Source organism: Leptidea sinapis, chromosome 20 (genome assembly GCF_905404315.1).
Source record: "Leptidea sinapis chromosome 20, ilLepSina1.1, whole genome shotgun sequence".
Taxonomy (NCBI): Eukaryota; Metazoa; Arthropoda; class Insecta; order Lepidoptera; family Pieridae; genus Leptidea; species Leptidea sinapis.
The window spans coordinates 7,108,829-7,127,066 of NC_066284.1; the positions used below are offsets into that span (position 1 = coordinate 7,108,829).

The window sequence follows — 18,238 nt, forward strand, 5'->3', positions numbered from 1 at the left end:
TCGTGCGAAGGTGGAATTCGGCGGCAGGAATCAGGTTGAGCAGCTCTTCGGAACACTCCCAGTGATAAATGCGGTAGAAGACACACAATGAAGCGACGTCTCTTCGCAACGCCAAGTGATCCAGCTGTTCACAGAGCACTGGGTCCCCAATAATTCGAGCTGGTCTGCATTGTACGCGGTCAAATGGATCGAGCTGATACTTAATAAATTGCAAAAATAGCTGATAATTTAAAATAAATTGCAAAAATCTTTCGAAAATCTATTTTTCCGAAATCTAAATATAATGAATCAGGATATATTCTATCTTATTGTATATGTTTACTCTGGCAGCCTGTGAAAAATGAATTATAAATCCGTTGAGTCCTTTCAGAAGTGAACGATAACAAGTTGGAAAACAGTTAAATTCAAAGTCAAATAAACTTTATTCAATTAGACTTAAACTCAGCGCTTTTGAGTCGTCACTGTAAATATTTCTTTTAAATTGTTGAATCTTTTTTTTTATGAAAAAAAGGGACAAGACGAACAGGGCGTTCAGCTGATGGTAATTGATACGCCCTGACCATTACAATGCAGTGCCGCTCAGGGATCTTGAAACCCCCAAAAATTCTGATGCGCTCGTCACCTTGAGACAAGATGTTAAGTCTCATTTGCCCAGTAATTTCACTAGCTACGGCGCCCTAAAGACCAAAACAAAGTAATGCTTATACATTACTGCTTCACGGTAGAAATAGGCGTCGTTGTGGTACCCATAATCTAGCCGGCATACTGTGCAAAGGAGTCTCCCACTGGTACTGAATCTACCATATGTTCGGAAAAAGTAGAGCTCGTGAGAAGAACATACAAGAAACTCGACGGCCACCCTTTTAAATCATATAAAATATTTTACAATTACTGTAATATACATAACAGATTAGTTTGTAATATGCTGCATCCAATATTTAAATCGTGTTTAAATAGTATCATATATTTCATAAAAAGTCATAAAGAACATAATTGATATAAATTATCATATATTGGATGCACCAACCCTAAAAATTCCTAAGCTCATAGAGTTTTTTTTATGAAAATAAGGGACGAGACGAGCAGGACGTTCAGCTGATATAGAGTAATTGATACGCCATGCCCATTGCAATTCATTATCAGGATTTTGAACAACCCAAAAATTCTGAGCGGCACTACAGTTGAGCTCGTCACCTTGAGACGATAGATGTTAAGTCTCATTTGCCCAGTAATTTCACTAGCTACGGCGCCCTTCAGCCCGAAACACAGTAACGTTACACATTACTGCTTCATTGCAGAAAGAGGCGCCGTTGTGATACCCATAATATAGCCGGCATCCTGTGCAAAGGAGCCTCCCACTGGTTTAAATGAGTTCATAAAGACGCGTTCTACTCCTATGAATGCTTGTGAATTTCGATTGATTGTTGATACACATTTTTTCTTTAAAAATATCATTGTATCTAATATATAAAATTCTCATGTCGCGGTGTTTGTAAACTCCTTCGAAACGGCTTGACCGATTCTCATGAAATTTTGAGTGCATATTGGGTAGGTCTGAGAATCGGACATCTATTTTTCATCCCCCTAAATGTTAAGGGTGGTCCACGCGTTTTTTTTTTTTTAAATTTGTTGATTATGAGTCAGCATTAAAAAATACATACAACTTCAAATTTTCACCCATCTACGATCAACAGTTACTTTTGTATCGCGATTTTAATATCGGCAATACAACGTTTGCTGGGTCAGCTAGTTATTCTATAAATTAAAAAATGTATAGAACATTTGATTTGGGTCAAATTGTTTTACAATAGCATTAATATATTCAATAAGTTTTTGAGCAATTGGAAACATTTTATTCGATTTTTTGTCATGTGTCTACAAATAATTTTATTATTTCTTGTAGTATTTTATATATTCAATACAAATCTGTCGCCCACAGTGAACTTAATATTCTTTTATCAAGTATGTCACAATCACTATATACAGGGTGTCCCAAAGTTATGAGACATGAAGGAAAAGTACCTTAAATAACGAAGATAGGCTATTTTACTGAAAGAAGACTTTATGTTATATTTAAAAGTTAGTAGTTCTGCATTCAAAGATTTCCTAAAAAATACTTGCCTCGTCTGGGAATCGAACCGACTTAAATGTAAAAAAAAACACCCCTACTCTTATGATGCCAATCGAAAGAATGGCCAAAAACTAATAACTCTTCTTAAGTAACATATATTTTAAAAGAAAGTAGTCAATTAAGTAGGTATTTTTTTGTAAATTAATTAATTAAATGCTCAAAATGTGATCTCTCTTGTCTTACACAAATCGCCAATCTTTTAATGAGTCCGCTGCCTGTTGATTTTCTTATCATTTTATGGTGAATACTCGATATGATATGGCACAATTCTGTTTGTAACTCGCCCACGTTCTCGTATGGCTTTTTGTATAGCATATCTTTCATATATTCCCAAAAGAAGAAATCTAATAATGTAAGATCCGGGGATCTGGCCGGACATCTAATAGGTCCATTCGTACCAATCCAAGTAGGAAAACATTCATGTTGTAGTCATGCATTTACGTTGTTCCTTTTTTTTAAAAGACTATGTTACTTAAGAAGAGTTATTAGTTTTTGGCCATTCTTTCGATTGGCATCATAAAAGTAGGGGTGTTTTTTTTACATTTAAGTCGGTTCGATTCCCAGATAAGGCGAGTAATTTTTAGAAAATCTTTGAATGCAGAATTACTAACTTTTAAAAATAACATAAAGTTTTCTTTCAGTAAAATAGCCTATCTTCGATATTTAAGGTACTTGCCCTTCATGTCCCATAACTTTGGGACACCCTGTATATTGACAATGCAAGTAGAGGATGAAGAAGTTTTCGTGTTGGTTCATTTAAAGTGTTTATCATATCAAAACAAAAGTGAAACTGGATTTCTAGCTTAGCTAGTTTGTAAAGCAGATACAATTTACGATTAGACTATGTCACCGCACACTGTAATTAATTTCTTGCTTTTGCATAGTTTCTTCCTTGAGACCGACAATTAAAACTATATTGGGTGTCCGATATAAGTGTTTGTTTCTGGCAATGACATACATAATTGTTTGTGCATTACACAAAATAATATATATCGCTAATATGTGTTCAGACGAACAGACAGATCAGATTCTACTTTTTTATTACGTATATATAGATATTTCGGGAGAACCGGCAGTTATACCGGCAGCAGACTTTTGCCACTGGAAATTCATAATCTCAACCACATTCTGCAAAGCCGGCCCACATACTAGCGCTCTACAAAGCGCAGGTCCGGTCACACATGGAGTATTGCTGTCATCTCTGGTCTCGCGCACCCCAGTATCAGCTCGATCCATTTGACCGCGTGCAACGCAGAATTGTCGGGGACCCAGTGCTCTGTGAACTGCTGGAACACTTGGCGTTGCGTAGAGACGTCGCTTCATTGTGTATCTTCTACCGCATTTATCACGGGGAGTGTTCCGAAGAGCTGTTTAACCTGATTCCTGCCGCCGAATTCCACCTTCGCACGACACGCCACAAGTTAGGATATCATCCTCAGCATCTGGATGTGTTGCGGTCTTCCACAGTGCGGTTCTCAAGGAGCTTTCTTCCACGTACTACAAAGCTGTGGAATGAGCTTCCTTGTGCGGTTTTTCCGAGACGATACGACATGGGTACCTTCAAAAAAAGCGCGTACACCTTCCTTAAAGGCCGGCAACGCTCCTGTGATTCCTCTGGTGTTGCAAGAGATTGCGGTGATCGTTTGTCGTCCTATACCATAAAAAAAAAATAAAAAAATTGATAATATATTCTCAAGGAAAAATTTATGGTTTGCAGCCCCAGTATTTGAGGGTTTTATTGTAGTCAGTAAGTAAGTGGCCTCAGATTGAGTATTGTTTTAGTTTTGTTTACTACACATCCTTATATATCTTAGTTTAGCAAAAAAAAAACACGTACGAAGCTGTCCAAGACAAACCTAGCGGTGACTGTCACTGGAAAGGCTTTTTTTTCTTTAGTCAAACCTGGAAAAAATCAAGAGATGCTAACCACAGACGATGACATTGATATTAAAAACTCTATAAACCTACATATGCTTGCTTAACAACGAAAGCACACGCTTAAAACACTCGTCGTCTTTTTTTTATATAATAGGGGGCATGAGACTCAGGTGATGGGTAGAGGTGGCCCATGGGGTCATAAAGGATGCGTTGCCGGCCTCTAAGGTGGGAGTATTCTCTATCCTGTGTGGCAACCACGTACCGAAAGACGCAGTGTTGGTAGGCCCTCCATAGGATCGACGATCAAGATTGCCGGAATGCGTTGGATGAGGGCAGCGCGGACCGACCGTCGTGGAAATCTTTAGGGGAGGCCTTTGTCCAGCAGTGGACGTCTTCCGGCTGATGAGGATGATGATGCTCTTTCCTTGAAGGTCCATAAGTCGTATTGGTTCGATAAATAAAAAAGTAGCAGCCGGTAATTGATTCCACAAAGTGGCTGTGCGTGACAAGAAATTTCTTTCAAAACGTGCGGTTGTGGAATGCCAGACGTCAACGTGATGCACGTGTATTTAGCATTTCGACGTAGTCCGGTGGTGTAATATGGCTGCTGCTATCAACAACTTGTGGTAAATGGGTGAAGATTACTTTAACGTAAATTAATTAATAAAACGTGATTAGGAATGGAGCGACCGCCCTAAGACTATTTAAATAACAAATTAACTGTACGATTTTATATTGTTACGATATTATTTTAAAAAAAGAAGCCCGCTGAGTTTAGTTTTTAGTTTTAGTTGCACCCGAACTTCTCAGGTCTGTGGCATACTTTTTCGACTGAATATTTTTTGACTTTCAATAAGAATTTGATTTTGTTTTTACTATCATTAACTGTTTTCACTTAAGTGCTCGTAACTATTTTAAACTAGTAATTTGCTATCCGTGAGGACATTTAATTGGCTTTTTGTTACTAAAAGACTTTTATATAAAACTAATTGACCCAGCAAAGTAATATGTAAAAAATAATAAAAATTTTGGGGTATAAAAAATAGATGACGACCGATTATCAGACCTACCAAATATTAAATCGTACATAAAATCTATCAATTATAGGTTGTTAAAATTAAGTTTTTTTTACCTCCAGAGAAAATTCGAACGATATAAAGATTCTAATTAGTTATTCATTTTAAACTATTCTTTCGATTTGGTTTCTGAACGGCGGGGGACAGATCAAAGGAAAAACAAAATTGTTGTTTTTATTTTATTCCGAACATTTTCATATTTATTCACCTTTTAAACCTTCTCTGGACTTACACAAATAATTCAAGGCCAAAATTAGCCAAATCAATCCAGCCGTTCACGAGTTTTAGCGTGACTAACGAACAGCAATTCATTTTTATAAGTATACTAGCGGACCCAACAGACGTTGTCTTGTACACACGTCTTAAATTTGAAAAATCGGTCCAGCCTTTAGCAGGAGTTCACTAACATACACATGAGCAGGAGCATATATGGACGGAATTGAGAATCTAAACCAATCTCAAATTCACTGAAACAAACAAAAACGTCATCAAAATCAGTCCAGCCGTTTAGGAGGTAGTTTAATTGTGAATCTAAACCATTCTCGAATCCACCTGAAGACACACACCAATCTCAAATTCACTGGAACACACAAAAATATCATCAAAATCGGTTTCAGCCGTTTAGGAGGTAGTTCAATTGTGAATCTAAACCATTCTCGAATCCACCTGAATACACACAGAAAGTTTCATTAGAATCGGTCCAGCCGTCTAGGAGGAGTTCAGTGACATACACACGCACACAAGAATTATATATATATAAAGATATAGCTAGCTGACCCGGCAGACTTCGTTCTACCTAAATCGTAAAATAAAAGAACTAAACTTTTGTATAAAATAAACTTAAAACAATCCAAAGGAATGCTTTTTTTAAGTGTTATTACCCGTGTTTTAAGGAAGTTTATTTTACCTCCTTAGAAAGTTAGAAAGATTCTTATTAAGTAGTTATTCATTTTAAACTATTATTTTTATTTGATTTCTGAACGACGGGGGGCACGTCAAAGGAAAATCAAAATTATTGTTTTTATTTAAATCCAAGAATTTTTATGTTTATTCAAACCTTATAAACCTTCCCTGGACTTCCACAAATAATTCAAGACCAAAATTAGCCAAATCGATCCAGCCGTTCTCGAGTTTTAGCGTGACTAACTAACAGTAATTCATTTTTATATATATAGAATACTATACGCTGTTGGTCTTCCTGAAATGTATTAATAAAGTCTATTTTCGTAACAGAAAGTGTCGCGTATTCTGTAAGAAAGTTATATTTGGAAATATTTCTCAAGCTCAGTGACGCCTTTCATTCGTCTCGGGTGTTCTAGCTCACGTGTCAACTGAAGATTGCACGCTGCTTCCATCGGCTATCCGAAAGCACGTGACAGATCAAATACAGTGCTCCTTGCACTTTGACACTGTTATTTGCTTTAAAATACTTTAGTATTCTGCATGCTTTTAAATCTTTTGCGGCCGTTCCCAATATACTATCTACAGTTTGTTCATGTAGGGAAGGTGGTGGTCGTTTATAAGTATATATAGATATGTAAGTAAATTATAATATTTCGATACGTTACCCAAAAAGATATATCTGCGTTTCCTTGCTACAGCGGATGCATCCGCGCTGACTACGGCCGTTCCCAATATACTATCTACAGATAGAGATAAATTACTACCTTGTACTGTCAGTAATTAGCTGTCAATAAGCTGGCCCAATATACCCGATAAGTCATTCTTATCGCTTTATATTGGGACGCGTGAATTTCGATTTCACTACAAACTAGGCGTCGTCCCATTGACAGACAGCGTGCACGTATAAGGTGAGTTACCGTCGATAAGTTTATTGGGACAGAAAAGTCAACGATAGTTTAGATTTTTATCTCAAGTCAGAGATTGACTGAATATCCCAATATTTAGTCAATGGCCGTTAGAAGCTAACTAAACTCATTAATATTTTATTTATTATAGACACAACAACAAGCTTTTCTAAACTATACCACTTGGAGGCTCCTTTGCACAGGATGCCGGCTAGGTTATGGGTACTACAACGGCGCCTATTTCTGCCGTGAAGCAGTAATGTGTAATCATTATTGTGTTTCGGTCTGAACGGCGCCGTAGCTGGTGAAATTATTGGGCAAATGAGACTTAACATCTTATGTCTCAATGTGAAGAGCGCAATTTTTGAAGTTTTTCAAGAATACAGAGCGGCACTGCATTGTAATGGGCATATCAATTACCATCTGCTCGTCTCGTCCCTTATTTTCATAAAAAAAAAGAATATCCTGCTAACAGGTATGTTCACACCTTGATGTAGTATTATAGAGATGAAAGCACAAAGGTTATTAGTTCAATTTTATAAATACAAATGAACTTTATGCTATACCGGAGCAAACCAGACCATTTGTTATACAATAACCTATGCCGTTTACAAGTTTTTTAAGGCACCCCAAAAAAAAATAACAATAATATTCTTAAATATGCCGCCGAGCCTGCCTATAAAATTAAGTGTTTATTTATTCCAATCAGTTCACTAATAAAAAAGTTAACTTAGTTGTTAAATCATACACTTCTGAGATAAACTGTACAAATCGGGCTTCTCGGGTACACGCCCCAGCGCTCTAACCACTAGGTCAACCGCAGAAAATGTCCTATTAATAGTCATGATAAGGCCGGACATTTGAGGTCATGAATAAAGTTCCCACTACGTCATTGAAATCATAATTTAATCACGAACGCTGAACATATTAGCTAAAGGTTGCACAACCGTTACGGCTGCATCTGAAAACCTCAAAGCCTACGTAGTTCCACAGTACAAGAAGCGATAACATGTATAGGACTTACACGACAAGCACTGCGCATGCGTCCAGACTCCTATATAAGAGTCGGGCCCGCCCTCACAAAGTCAGTTCACGACTTGGTCAACGAGCAATCCCTGCGCTCATAACTACAATTACTAACTCGAAAATCTCGGAAACTTTGCCAACATCTGTACTTTTAATCGTATCAACAGAGTTTCATATAAAGTGAAATAATTTTGTCGAACTTATGAAAAACTATTTGGAAATTGAATTAGAATCTTGTGAAAAGTTTGCCGGTGCAACGACAAACGTGCAAGAAGCACCGAAATCAGCTCGTAGAGAATCAATGGCACCTAAAATTGTAGTGTGTCCCCCAGTGGAAGAAACCAGCGAAACAACAAATGCCCCTCGCGGTTCCCGATTACTTAAAGCTTTAAGCAAACGGCTGTCGCGTCGTTCTGCCGACGAAGACTCATTGGGAAGCTCAAGCAGCAACGAAAGTATGTCCAGCGAAACAGGCCGAAGCGAAGACCCATCATCTAGTTCAACGAGTGACTCCGGGAGCGACGGGTCCGAGCCTCGGCGGCGACACCGCTCAGTTGTATCCCTCCGGCGTGTTTTCCAACATTTTAATATAACAAGCCGTTCACAGTCGACCTCGCCCGTTGACAGACGACAACCGAAGAAGCAATCTCAACCGAAACGTATCCTCCGCTCGCCTGTAACATACACGTACGTGCGAGGGCTATCCGGCCTACCCACCCAGAGAGTACCACGGCGAGCTGTGAGCTGCGGATCAATGGGCTTAAACCGATAAAGTAATAAAGTATCGATATGTGGATATTAACAACAAGAATGGAGATAAAGACTGTTTATGAATGGAGAAACTGTCGCCATGATAACGACATGAACTCGTCATATCAATAATTTAATGTTCTGCTAGAGATGAACTGTCGTCAAGATGGACCAAAGTGTTGGAGCGAATAATGAAATTATCGATGTTCAACTTACAGTCATCTTTTGAGATTTATATAAATCCAATCTGGTTAAGAGTCTAAAAGACTTGTAACCAATATGAACAATTGCTACTTTATTTTAAAACTATTGAAAACTTAAATTCGTCGGCTCTAATAATATAAGAAATACTTAACATTTAACAAAGTAATTCTATATAAATTTGGTTTCAATATGAAGGGTAGAACGTATTAGAATGTTTTTGGTATTGAAGAAACTAACAATGAATCTATCGTATAACAGTATGTAAGTCAAATATAGTGCCTTTCCACATATTGACAATTTTATTGTATACGTCCTACTTATAAATATTGCGTCAGGAAAACTTGTATTTATATAGAAAAAATTTTACTGTAACACCACGAGAATTTTCGTAGATCATGTACCACGACTTAGTAGAAAAACGGATTTTAATGATAATATTATTTTCTTTTTGTCGTCACTTATAACTTGCTCAGAACTTAATTCAGTTGTAAACTTGTAAAAGTATTATTAATAGATATATAGATAGTCTAATTATGAAAATATATTGTTAGCTAATTTTTATTGTAATTACAAGTTTGGTATGAAATATAAAATGAACTAAACTTATTGAATTTTTTTTATAGTTAAGTACCTTCATCTAAAACTATTACAACAATACGCTGGAATATATTCTCTTTCATGATGACCAGCCAAAGACGGCAACTATTGGACATACGCCTCTACTGAAGTTCGGCGCAACGACTCGTCTAGTACCTTCTGCATCTAGCGAACTCTTTTGACATGTACAAGTTCGTCAATGCACCTTTAGAGAGAACTTTCCAGCCCCATCAGAAGTCTGTTCTGCAAGCTATGCTAAATTCGTCGGGATGTGCTGGTTACCGGGCTCAGGAGGTCTATTACCAAAATCGAAAGCCGAAGTATCGGTCCGAAACGAAACAACGACGAACTTCGAATTAAATCCTATTACCAAAGTACTTCGGATCCGAATAGTGCGGACGGATTTCGCATCGAAACCATAGACATAACCATATAAAGCGCAGTTGTAGTTACGATCATAATAATGTCAAGTGAATTTGGGAATTAGGTAAACGAAAGATGAAATGACTAATCGCAAACTTCGTATCGATATTCGGATTCGAAATACTTTCGTAATACGAAAATATACGATCCGTCAACCGAAACTTCGTATTTCGATTTTGGTAATAGGGCTCCTGCTCCGGATTCGACCACGCAGCATAACTTTGATGATGTCTCTCTGCAATCTTCAGAAGTGACGAGACGAGCTTGTGGTTATGATTTGCCAAATTGAATGCATTGCCGATTAGAATTTTTTAAATACTAGAATTCTGAGTTACACAGCCTTTATACTCAACACGGTATATATGGTATTAGTAGTATCTCATTGCTTCTTTTTATGAAAATAAGGGACTTGACGAGCAGGACGTTCAGCTGATGGTAATTGGTATGCCCTGCCCATTACAATGCAGTGCCGTTCAGGATTCTTGTAAAACCCAAAAATTTTGAGCGGCACTAAAATTGCGCTCGTTACCTTGAGACGTAAGATGTTCAGTCTCATTTGCCCAGTAATTTCACTAGCTACGGCGCCCTTCAGACCGAAACGCAATAATGTTTACACATTACTGCTTCACGGTAGATATAGGCGCCGTTGTGTTATCCATAATCTAGCAGGCATCCTGCAAAGGAGCCTCCCACTGGTAAAACTGGCACTTGCTTCAAGCAGCTACGACGCTTTTCAAATTAAAACACAAATGCTTCATTTTCGTTTAGTTTTTCACCTGTTTGAGTCAAAACAATGTGCCGCTATGAACTTATCTCTCCGGCAAATTGTAAATTGGGAGATCTTGACATTTCTTATGAGGCCCTGAGTAAGTGGCAACATTACTCAAAATTTCTCTTTGAATATTCAATCAAAATTCTTAAAATAAAAATAATTTGATATTGAGATAACTATTTCATTGACAAAGGCTTTGTTTCCACAATATCTACAGTAGCTCAAGTTATCGTGATCTCCTGGATACTTAGTTGTATCAATAGTAGTTATTCTATCTCGCAATTATTATGTATATTGAATCGCAGACTGATCATACAATAACAGATTGTCAGTATCAGGAATTCAGATGGACGCCGGGACGCCGCGCGCCGCGTCCGGCGGTACGTGTGACATTGTCACAGGTTTATTATTTCTATTCAAATACATTAAATAATATTCATTTACAGAAACCTCTAGACTCTGTAAGTTATTAAAATTTTTAATTTCCCGCTTGAATATTTTCAAAAATCGAATTTTAATTATTGGTTTTGCCCCATTTTTTAAAATCGAGTTTTCATCACATCTCGACGTTTTAAGGTCCCTGAGGCTTCCCTGACTATTCCCGTGATTGTGTGCGTACGTCTGTATGTATGTGTGTGTGTGGATGTATGTAAACCTCTTATAACTTTTGAACGGCTGGACCAATTCTCGAACAAGGCTCGACTGGTAGATTTTAAGAAATCTCAAAAAAGGTACGGAAATTAGGGAGAGGAGACATGTAAAGGAAGTTGGGCGGGAAACTTCAGGATGTATAACATTCTACAAAGAAGGTTGCATTAAAAGGGCAATTAAAGAACGTATTCCACATTTGCCTCACCTGGTCAATAATTACAGATAGTCTCTAATTCTAAGTTTAGCTACGAATACTTGAGTACAAGCGTGGTAACGGCAAATAGTTGATATTAGTTGCTGGGAATCTTAAATTTGAAGAACCAAAGGTTTTGAGGGATTTTTGGCTTTAGAATCTTTGCTGGACCAGCGGTCTTCTCTTGGATTTCACGAGTTCATTTCACATTTGTTATTATTATTATTTGTTAGACATTATGTGCAAAATGATGCATCAATTTACCGCATACTATAAATAAATAAAGGTACGCGACCATTAATTTTTTAAAGTAGAAATATATAAAGTATCTTTTATTATTTCTTGTGGATTTATTCATCATTCTTATATATTTGCATTTGCATATGTATGCATTAAAAGTGTTGCCTGTGGGCTATGACCATTGGATACGTCCAAGCCTACCACATAATATAAAAAAATTCTGTCCCGTGAAGCCTACCACACTGAGTGAAGTTGCAACAGTCAGCAGAATTTTTTTGTTATCTTTATGTATATAAATCCAGTGTCCTGGTCTTTGTTTCCAGTGAACTCCTAAACTAATGAACTGATTTTTGATTTCATTTTAATGGGGATTACTTCATGGAGTGCAATTTTGTCCAACTTATTATTTTTTTCGATTTCGGACCCATTATTATTTTTATTCCCAATATTTGTTTTGTATGAAAATATTTTCTATGAGAGAATTCATTATTATACGGTTTGACAGTTCTGCTGTGAAACAATTTCATTATAACAACAGAAAGCATATTTTACGAAATAATTCGTGACATTGTGAAATATTATTGACGAATTCCTAAAAAAACAGTATTTTATTTATTATGTACAGAACAACGTCTGTCGGGTTATCTATCATTAATTACAATTATAATGTAAGATAAAAAATAAATTTAATGATATTAGTTTATAACTATATTTATAGGGAGCTCAAAGAAATACTATTCTGGTAGATAAACAAACCGGTAAATATCATGAAAGTTAAATAATTTTCATAATTAAGCCTGAAAACATAGAGCAAAGCACGCGAAGCTATTCAAAGTGTTTGATACAATGTCACTGAATATAATAATAGGCTCAGTTAGTATTTGAGCTTACGCGATAAACAAACTGAACAAACTAATATTCTGTTAAGTTATGCAATTAGATGTATTTGCGACTTGTCTAGAAATTTTAGTGCCAAGAAATATAACAAATCGATATTCTCGATTTAAAAATTCAAGATCAGTTGTTGGTGTGTGTTAGTTAGTTAGTTGATCAATATTATTGTCTTCACGGCTCTATACCATAAAACTCATTATTTCTTTTAGGAGTCTGATTTTAGGAGATTTCATAGGCAGCAAGTCACCCATTTGCAAAAAAACGGTCACCTAGTAAAACTTTTCTTTTTCAACTATGGAAATCTTAAACTAAAGAGGTTTTATATGCATTCAATAATAATTAATGAGAAACAAATGTCTACGGCAAGTAAATCAAATTTGAAATTTTCAAAGTTATTTTCAATTAATATTCTATTCGATTCGAGCGTTTGCTCACAGTTTTTGTTTAGATATTGCACCATAAATAAATTAAAAAGATTTTTTTGTAATTTTAATAAATTAATGTTGATGTGAAATTCCTTAAATTTATTTTGCGTTACAAATTTTATACCGTAATATATTTGTAGAAGGCTCTCTTATGTGTCAGAACGGTTTGATGTCAGTCGAACCACTGTTCAGAGGACCCTGACTAGGTTTCAAGAAACTCGTTCTTTGAAGTCGATATACACTTTTACAAAACTTTATTTAATTGTATTTGTAGCAAAACATACTCGTACCATTCGTGTACTTCCTCTTTCTAAGCATCTACAATCAGTTACAATAAATGACACAACTTGACACAAGAAACAAGTCTGGCCGTAGATTACAGCAGGCAACGAATTTCGTCATTAAATCATACAATCATTGTATTGTTAGACTTTAACGGACTTACAAATAAACTTGGTATAAAGTTATAACTAAGCATAAACAAAGAATATGCAAAATGTTTCCAATATCGTTGACAACACTGACAATACAATGATAATTCTGAAGTTTTCTGAATGTCAAGCAGCCTTGCAAGTAAACGCGGGAAATGTTATCCGAATAAACCAATCGTAAGCAAAATGTCTATTTGTAAACACTTAAATGACTAATAAAAATGTTAGATAATTTATAGTCGTTAAAAGAAAAATCTCTAATAAAGTTATAAATAATTAATCAATGAGCAAAAATAGAAAATATTCGGGTTAAAATTTACAGCGCATTTTAATATTAAATTCGGGACGAGGTGAATGAACTCGGCGCAGATATCGATATAACGGAAACGTGAACAGATATGGCCTGGAAAACTTTTCTATTTCCATGATAGAAACTGAGTTTGTGCGGTTTTATAACTTGTAATACATGGTTTGGTTTAATTAAAAATGTTAATGAATATACTTTCTTATGTATTGTTTGCTGAGTTTTGTGCATTCATCAAAAATTTGCCTCGGGTTCTTGACCAATAATAGAAATATGGGATTGCTTGTAACTAATTCTAGTAGGCTTTATAAGATACATAAGAGCTTTTAGGGTTGTTGATTGTATCATCATCATCAGCCGGAAGACGTCCACTGCTGGACAAAGGCCTCCCCCAAAGATTTCCACAACGATCGGTCCTGCGCTGCCCTCATCCAAGGTATTCCGGCGATCTTGACCAGATCGTCGGTCCATCTTGTGGGGGGCCTACCAACACTGCGGCTTCCGGTACGTGGTCGCCATTCGAGGACCTTACTGTTGTTCAGGCTTTATCTATAAATAAACTTAAATGTTTTATTAAAAAATGGCTCTGTCGTCAATTCTACTTCACATGAATATCTAAGTGATGGGACAGCCTGGGCCTAGATTTTGATTTTTTTAAAACAATATTGTATTTTTTATTAAACAGAGCGCAAAAAAAATCACTGAGAGAGTTTCTTCCTCCGCGTCTTCTCTCTCAGAGCGCCATTTGTTTCCGAAGCGGTAGTATAGTCTAGTATATTAGAAATGACATCAAACATAATTCTAATGGAATCAATTTTGAGAAAATAAATGCCTTTTATGCCTTTTAATAAAAATACAGCAAAGACTTCTCCTTCATCTTTCAGTGAGAATCGAATGAAGCTTGCAAAATCTCTTGTTTCCATTATGTTCCTAGCCATGTCATGTTATCATCGCAATCACATATTTCATAAATTCCTAGTAGAAATCGAATCATGAAGCCATGGATGATTCCTGGCCGGCTTAGCTGCATACGTCACAGTTTTAAATTGTATCGTAAATTTATAACACCCAGTGGATGAGGCACGCGAACTGATTTTTTGTCACAATCGCAGTTCTAGCAACAACAGAATGTAAAAGTTCTGATTTCTTGTAGGATGCTATATAATATATGGCTAAAACCAAAGCAGAAGCTCGACTTCTAAGTTGCTCAACCTAAGTTTAGTTAAGTTTCAAGTAGAATTTCTAGTTAAAGGCTAGACTTTTCACTATATGCCGTCGTAGGGTGCTGGAATTCTTCGGATATATTGCTCGTAAACAGGGTCACAATCTTGAACAGCTGGTGACAGGCAAGGTATATGGCAAACGTCCCAGCGGTCGCAGTCCTATTAGATGGTCGGACTAAATACGATTTTCTCTGAACATCAACTTTCACGATGCCCTTCATGAAGCTAAGGATCGCAGCAGATGGAGGAAAGCATGCAGCGGGGGAGTCACGATCCTCAGTAATGAGGAAAACGACGCGAGGAGGAGGAGGAAGTTGCTAAGTCTGTGAACAAAGTCAACAGTTACTTTGAATGTTGGTGGACTCTTGGCGGCTCAAATCGAACACTCTTCTCTAAATCATCATCTCTGAGATAGTCGTTACAAACTTCTTGGTCCCATAATTCGTGCGGAATTTGCTCAGTTCTTTATCCGTTCTTCTCAGTTTTTCTTAATCTTCATTCTCTCTCCTTCCCACAAGCACACAGCCGGTCCGAGGTTCGAGTTTCCTTAGGAGACGCCCCGCGACTGTTGTTGCGTAGTCTTTGCAGCCTCCACGGCCCACGTCTTATGTCGCTGTAAAAGCCTTCAGGGCTGACAGCATAGAGGAGTCCCCAGGAGGAACACCCGAGTCCGTTATATGGGCCCCGTTTCGGCATCTTCAATACGTAAATGTATTTTCCTAATCTCAAAAAAAAAAGTTCTGTATCCGTGTTAGACCTGCTGTACGCAACAGCTGGTAGCCGTTGACAGCGTCCGCCACTGTACCGTACCAGCGCTGGAAGTCCACTGTACCTGGACAACGTAACATAATAGTTATAATACCCATATAGCCCATAGGTCCCGGGTTCGAATTCCGATAGATGTAAAAATGTATCTTTAAATACATATATCGTATTAGGTTGTCTTGCAGACATACTTACAGGCTATAAATACAAGAAAATGTGGTAAAACAAACTTTATTGAGTCGAATAAATCTAGTCCTTACTAATGAGTTCCAATCTCACGACCCACAGAGCCTCAAAGACACATTTCCAAACCTAAAAATAGCTGACACAGATCCTCACAGGAATAATTAAGTAATGTTCAGGGAAGCGATTACTTGAGATGTAACTTACATTCAAGTGAAATGAAATCATAATAACTTGAATGATATGTTTTAGTATTATATTGGTTTTATAAACAGAATCGTATTTCAGTCTGAATCCGAACTGAAAGTAACAGTATTATTAGACTTATTCAACTTTTTACTGACTTAGATCCTTTGAGACGGGCGGTGCTAGGCTGTTGGCGAAGTGCCTGGACGCGCACCCAACAGTAAGTAGACCATCTTTCCTACTAGCGTTGATTCACACAGTTTGAGCTCGATACGCCTGTAGGGATGACTACATCGACGATCTACGAACATATTAAATCCATAAGGCACACACACTATAAACGCACATACATAAGCATATAATTAATTGATTCTTCATTACAACAACTTTATTAAACTTTTAAAGGCATCAAGGTTTAGGGGTTAGTCCACAGATTGATAACAATAATAATATTTACAAACGCAATCGCAACTAATATAACTCATCGGACCTCGACGAGTGAAGGTCGTTGGAAACAGAACACTCACACAAACAAGCGAACACTTACACAGGGTGGTAAGTCTTCAACGAACCAACTTCCATTGAAAACCAGAACTGAGAGCACCCCATAAGTTACACACTATAACTGAACAAATTGTTCGCCCTCGTAACAGCTGCTGATTGGAACATTGTACAGATTCCTACGTCACTTGAACAACATTTTGGGTCAGTAGGTCAGGGGGTATGCAGCTGTTGTGAGGCGCGGGGATCATTTTAAAATCCCCGTGACGTCATCGTACGAGCCTTGGACCCCTCCCCACTCTGTGAATGATGAATGAATAGGTCGATGTGTACAATGTAATTGTAAATAGGTCACACGGCATACTAGAGCAACCGTCGCATTAACATTGAACAGTGGTAGTAACTCGTTATAGAATACAATCAAAATATATCTTATGTCTTTAAACGAGCAATTCTTGTATATATATAATCTGAATCTTGGAAACGGTTCCAACGATTTTATTGAAATTATTATACAGGTTTAATTTTGTATATAGTTTCGGTGATGAGAAATCGATCTAGATAGGTTTCAATTTAAAAAAAAATGTAGTTTTATCTGTGTTTTAATGAGAAACAGCTATAATAACATTAGAATAAAAAGATAATTTCGCTATTATATACATGAGTATAATAGTTGAGATGGGATATTGGGTCATCCAGAAAGCAGAAGATCCCGGTTCGAATCCAGATGTCCTATTAGGTTTTTTTCTTTTGTTCAAGTTTTGTATATTCTTAAAAATCCGAGCAAGGCTCGGTCGTCCAGATATTTTAATTAAAAAAGCTACAGTTTAATTTGATAAGTATTAAGGCCGTCTTTATATTGAAAATAACGACTAACTTAACTTTTGCATTCAAAACATTGCATTGAATTATGGGCCGTGTTTACTAAGTGCTATTATTATTGGAACTTAGGTCAGTCACTGAGTTCTATAAATCTATTCGTAGAGTTATTGGCAGCAGTTTGTTCATGTAGGGAAGGTGGTGGTCATTTATAAGTATATATAGTTATATGTAAGTAGGTATATTATATGGACGAGCCGCGATCGGTTACCCAAAAAGATATCTCTGTGTTTCCTTGCTACCGCGGATGCCTCCGCGCTGACTTAAACAGTAGGTACCGCCACGGACGAGTAAAAAAAGAAGGACTCCGCGCCGTGATATTAGCAAGTGAAGCACCGTTATGCTAGTGTGTGTGCGGTTACGGGGGATAAGTTACACAATTTTTTCTCCCTTAAATAATCATATATGGCCACAAATACTTATAAAGTATCGTTTTTACACTTTTTGACAACGCACGACGGCATTTTTAATATATTTTATTGAGACGCAAACTGATCTGACACAGACGATGACAATTCTCATAATAGCCGCATATCGGCCTGTAGTAGTGTAAGTGTGTGCGTGGGGCTATGTATTTACACGTTAATCGGCTTGTTTTGGTGCTACACTGTTATGTAAGGTGACACGGAGTCCTTATTTTTTTACTAGTCTGTGGGTACCGCGAATCATTTCAACGACTTCAAAGAAGTAGAGAGTCA

General features: G+C 37.0%; 1 protein-coding gene across 1 annotated transcript; it reads left to right on the forward strand.

The window, feature by feature from the left end:
* Positions 1 to 8,075: 8,075 nt before the first annotated feature.
* LOC126970201 (uncharacterized) lies at positions 8,076 to 9,287 on the forward strand. The gene has a single exon (XM_050815985.1). It carries the CDS (start codon positions 8,122 to 8,124, stop codon positions 8,689 to 8,691), a length of 570 nt encoding a protein of 189 aa, XP_050671942.1. The 5' UTR covers positions 8,076 to 8,121; the 3' UTR covers positions 8,692 to 9,287.
* The last annotated feature ends 8,951 nt before the right edge of the window (positions 9,288 to 18,238 follow it).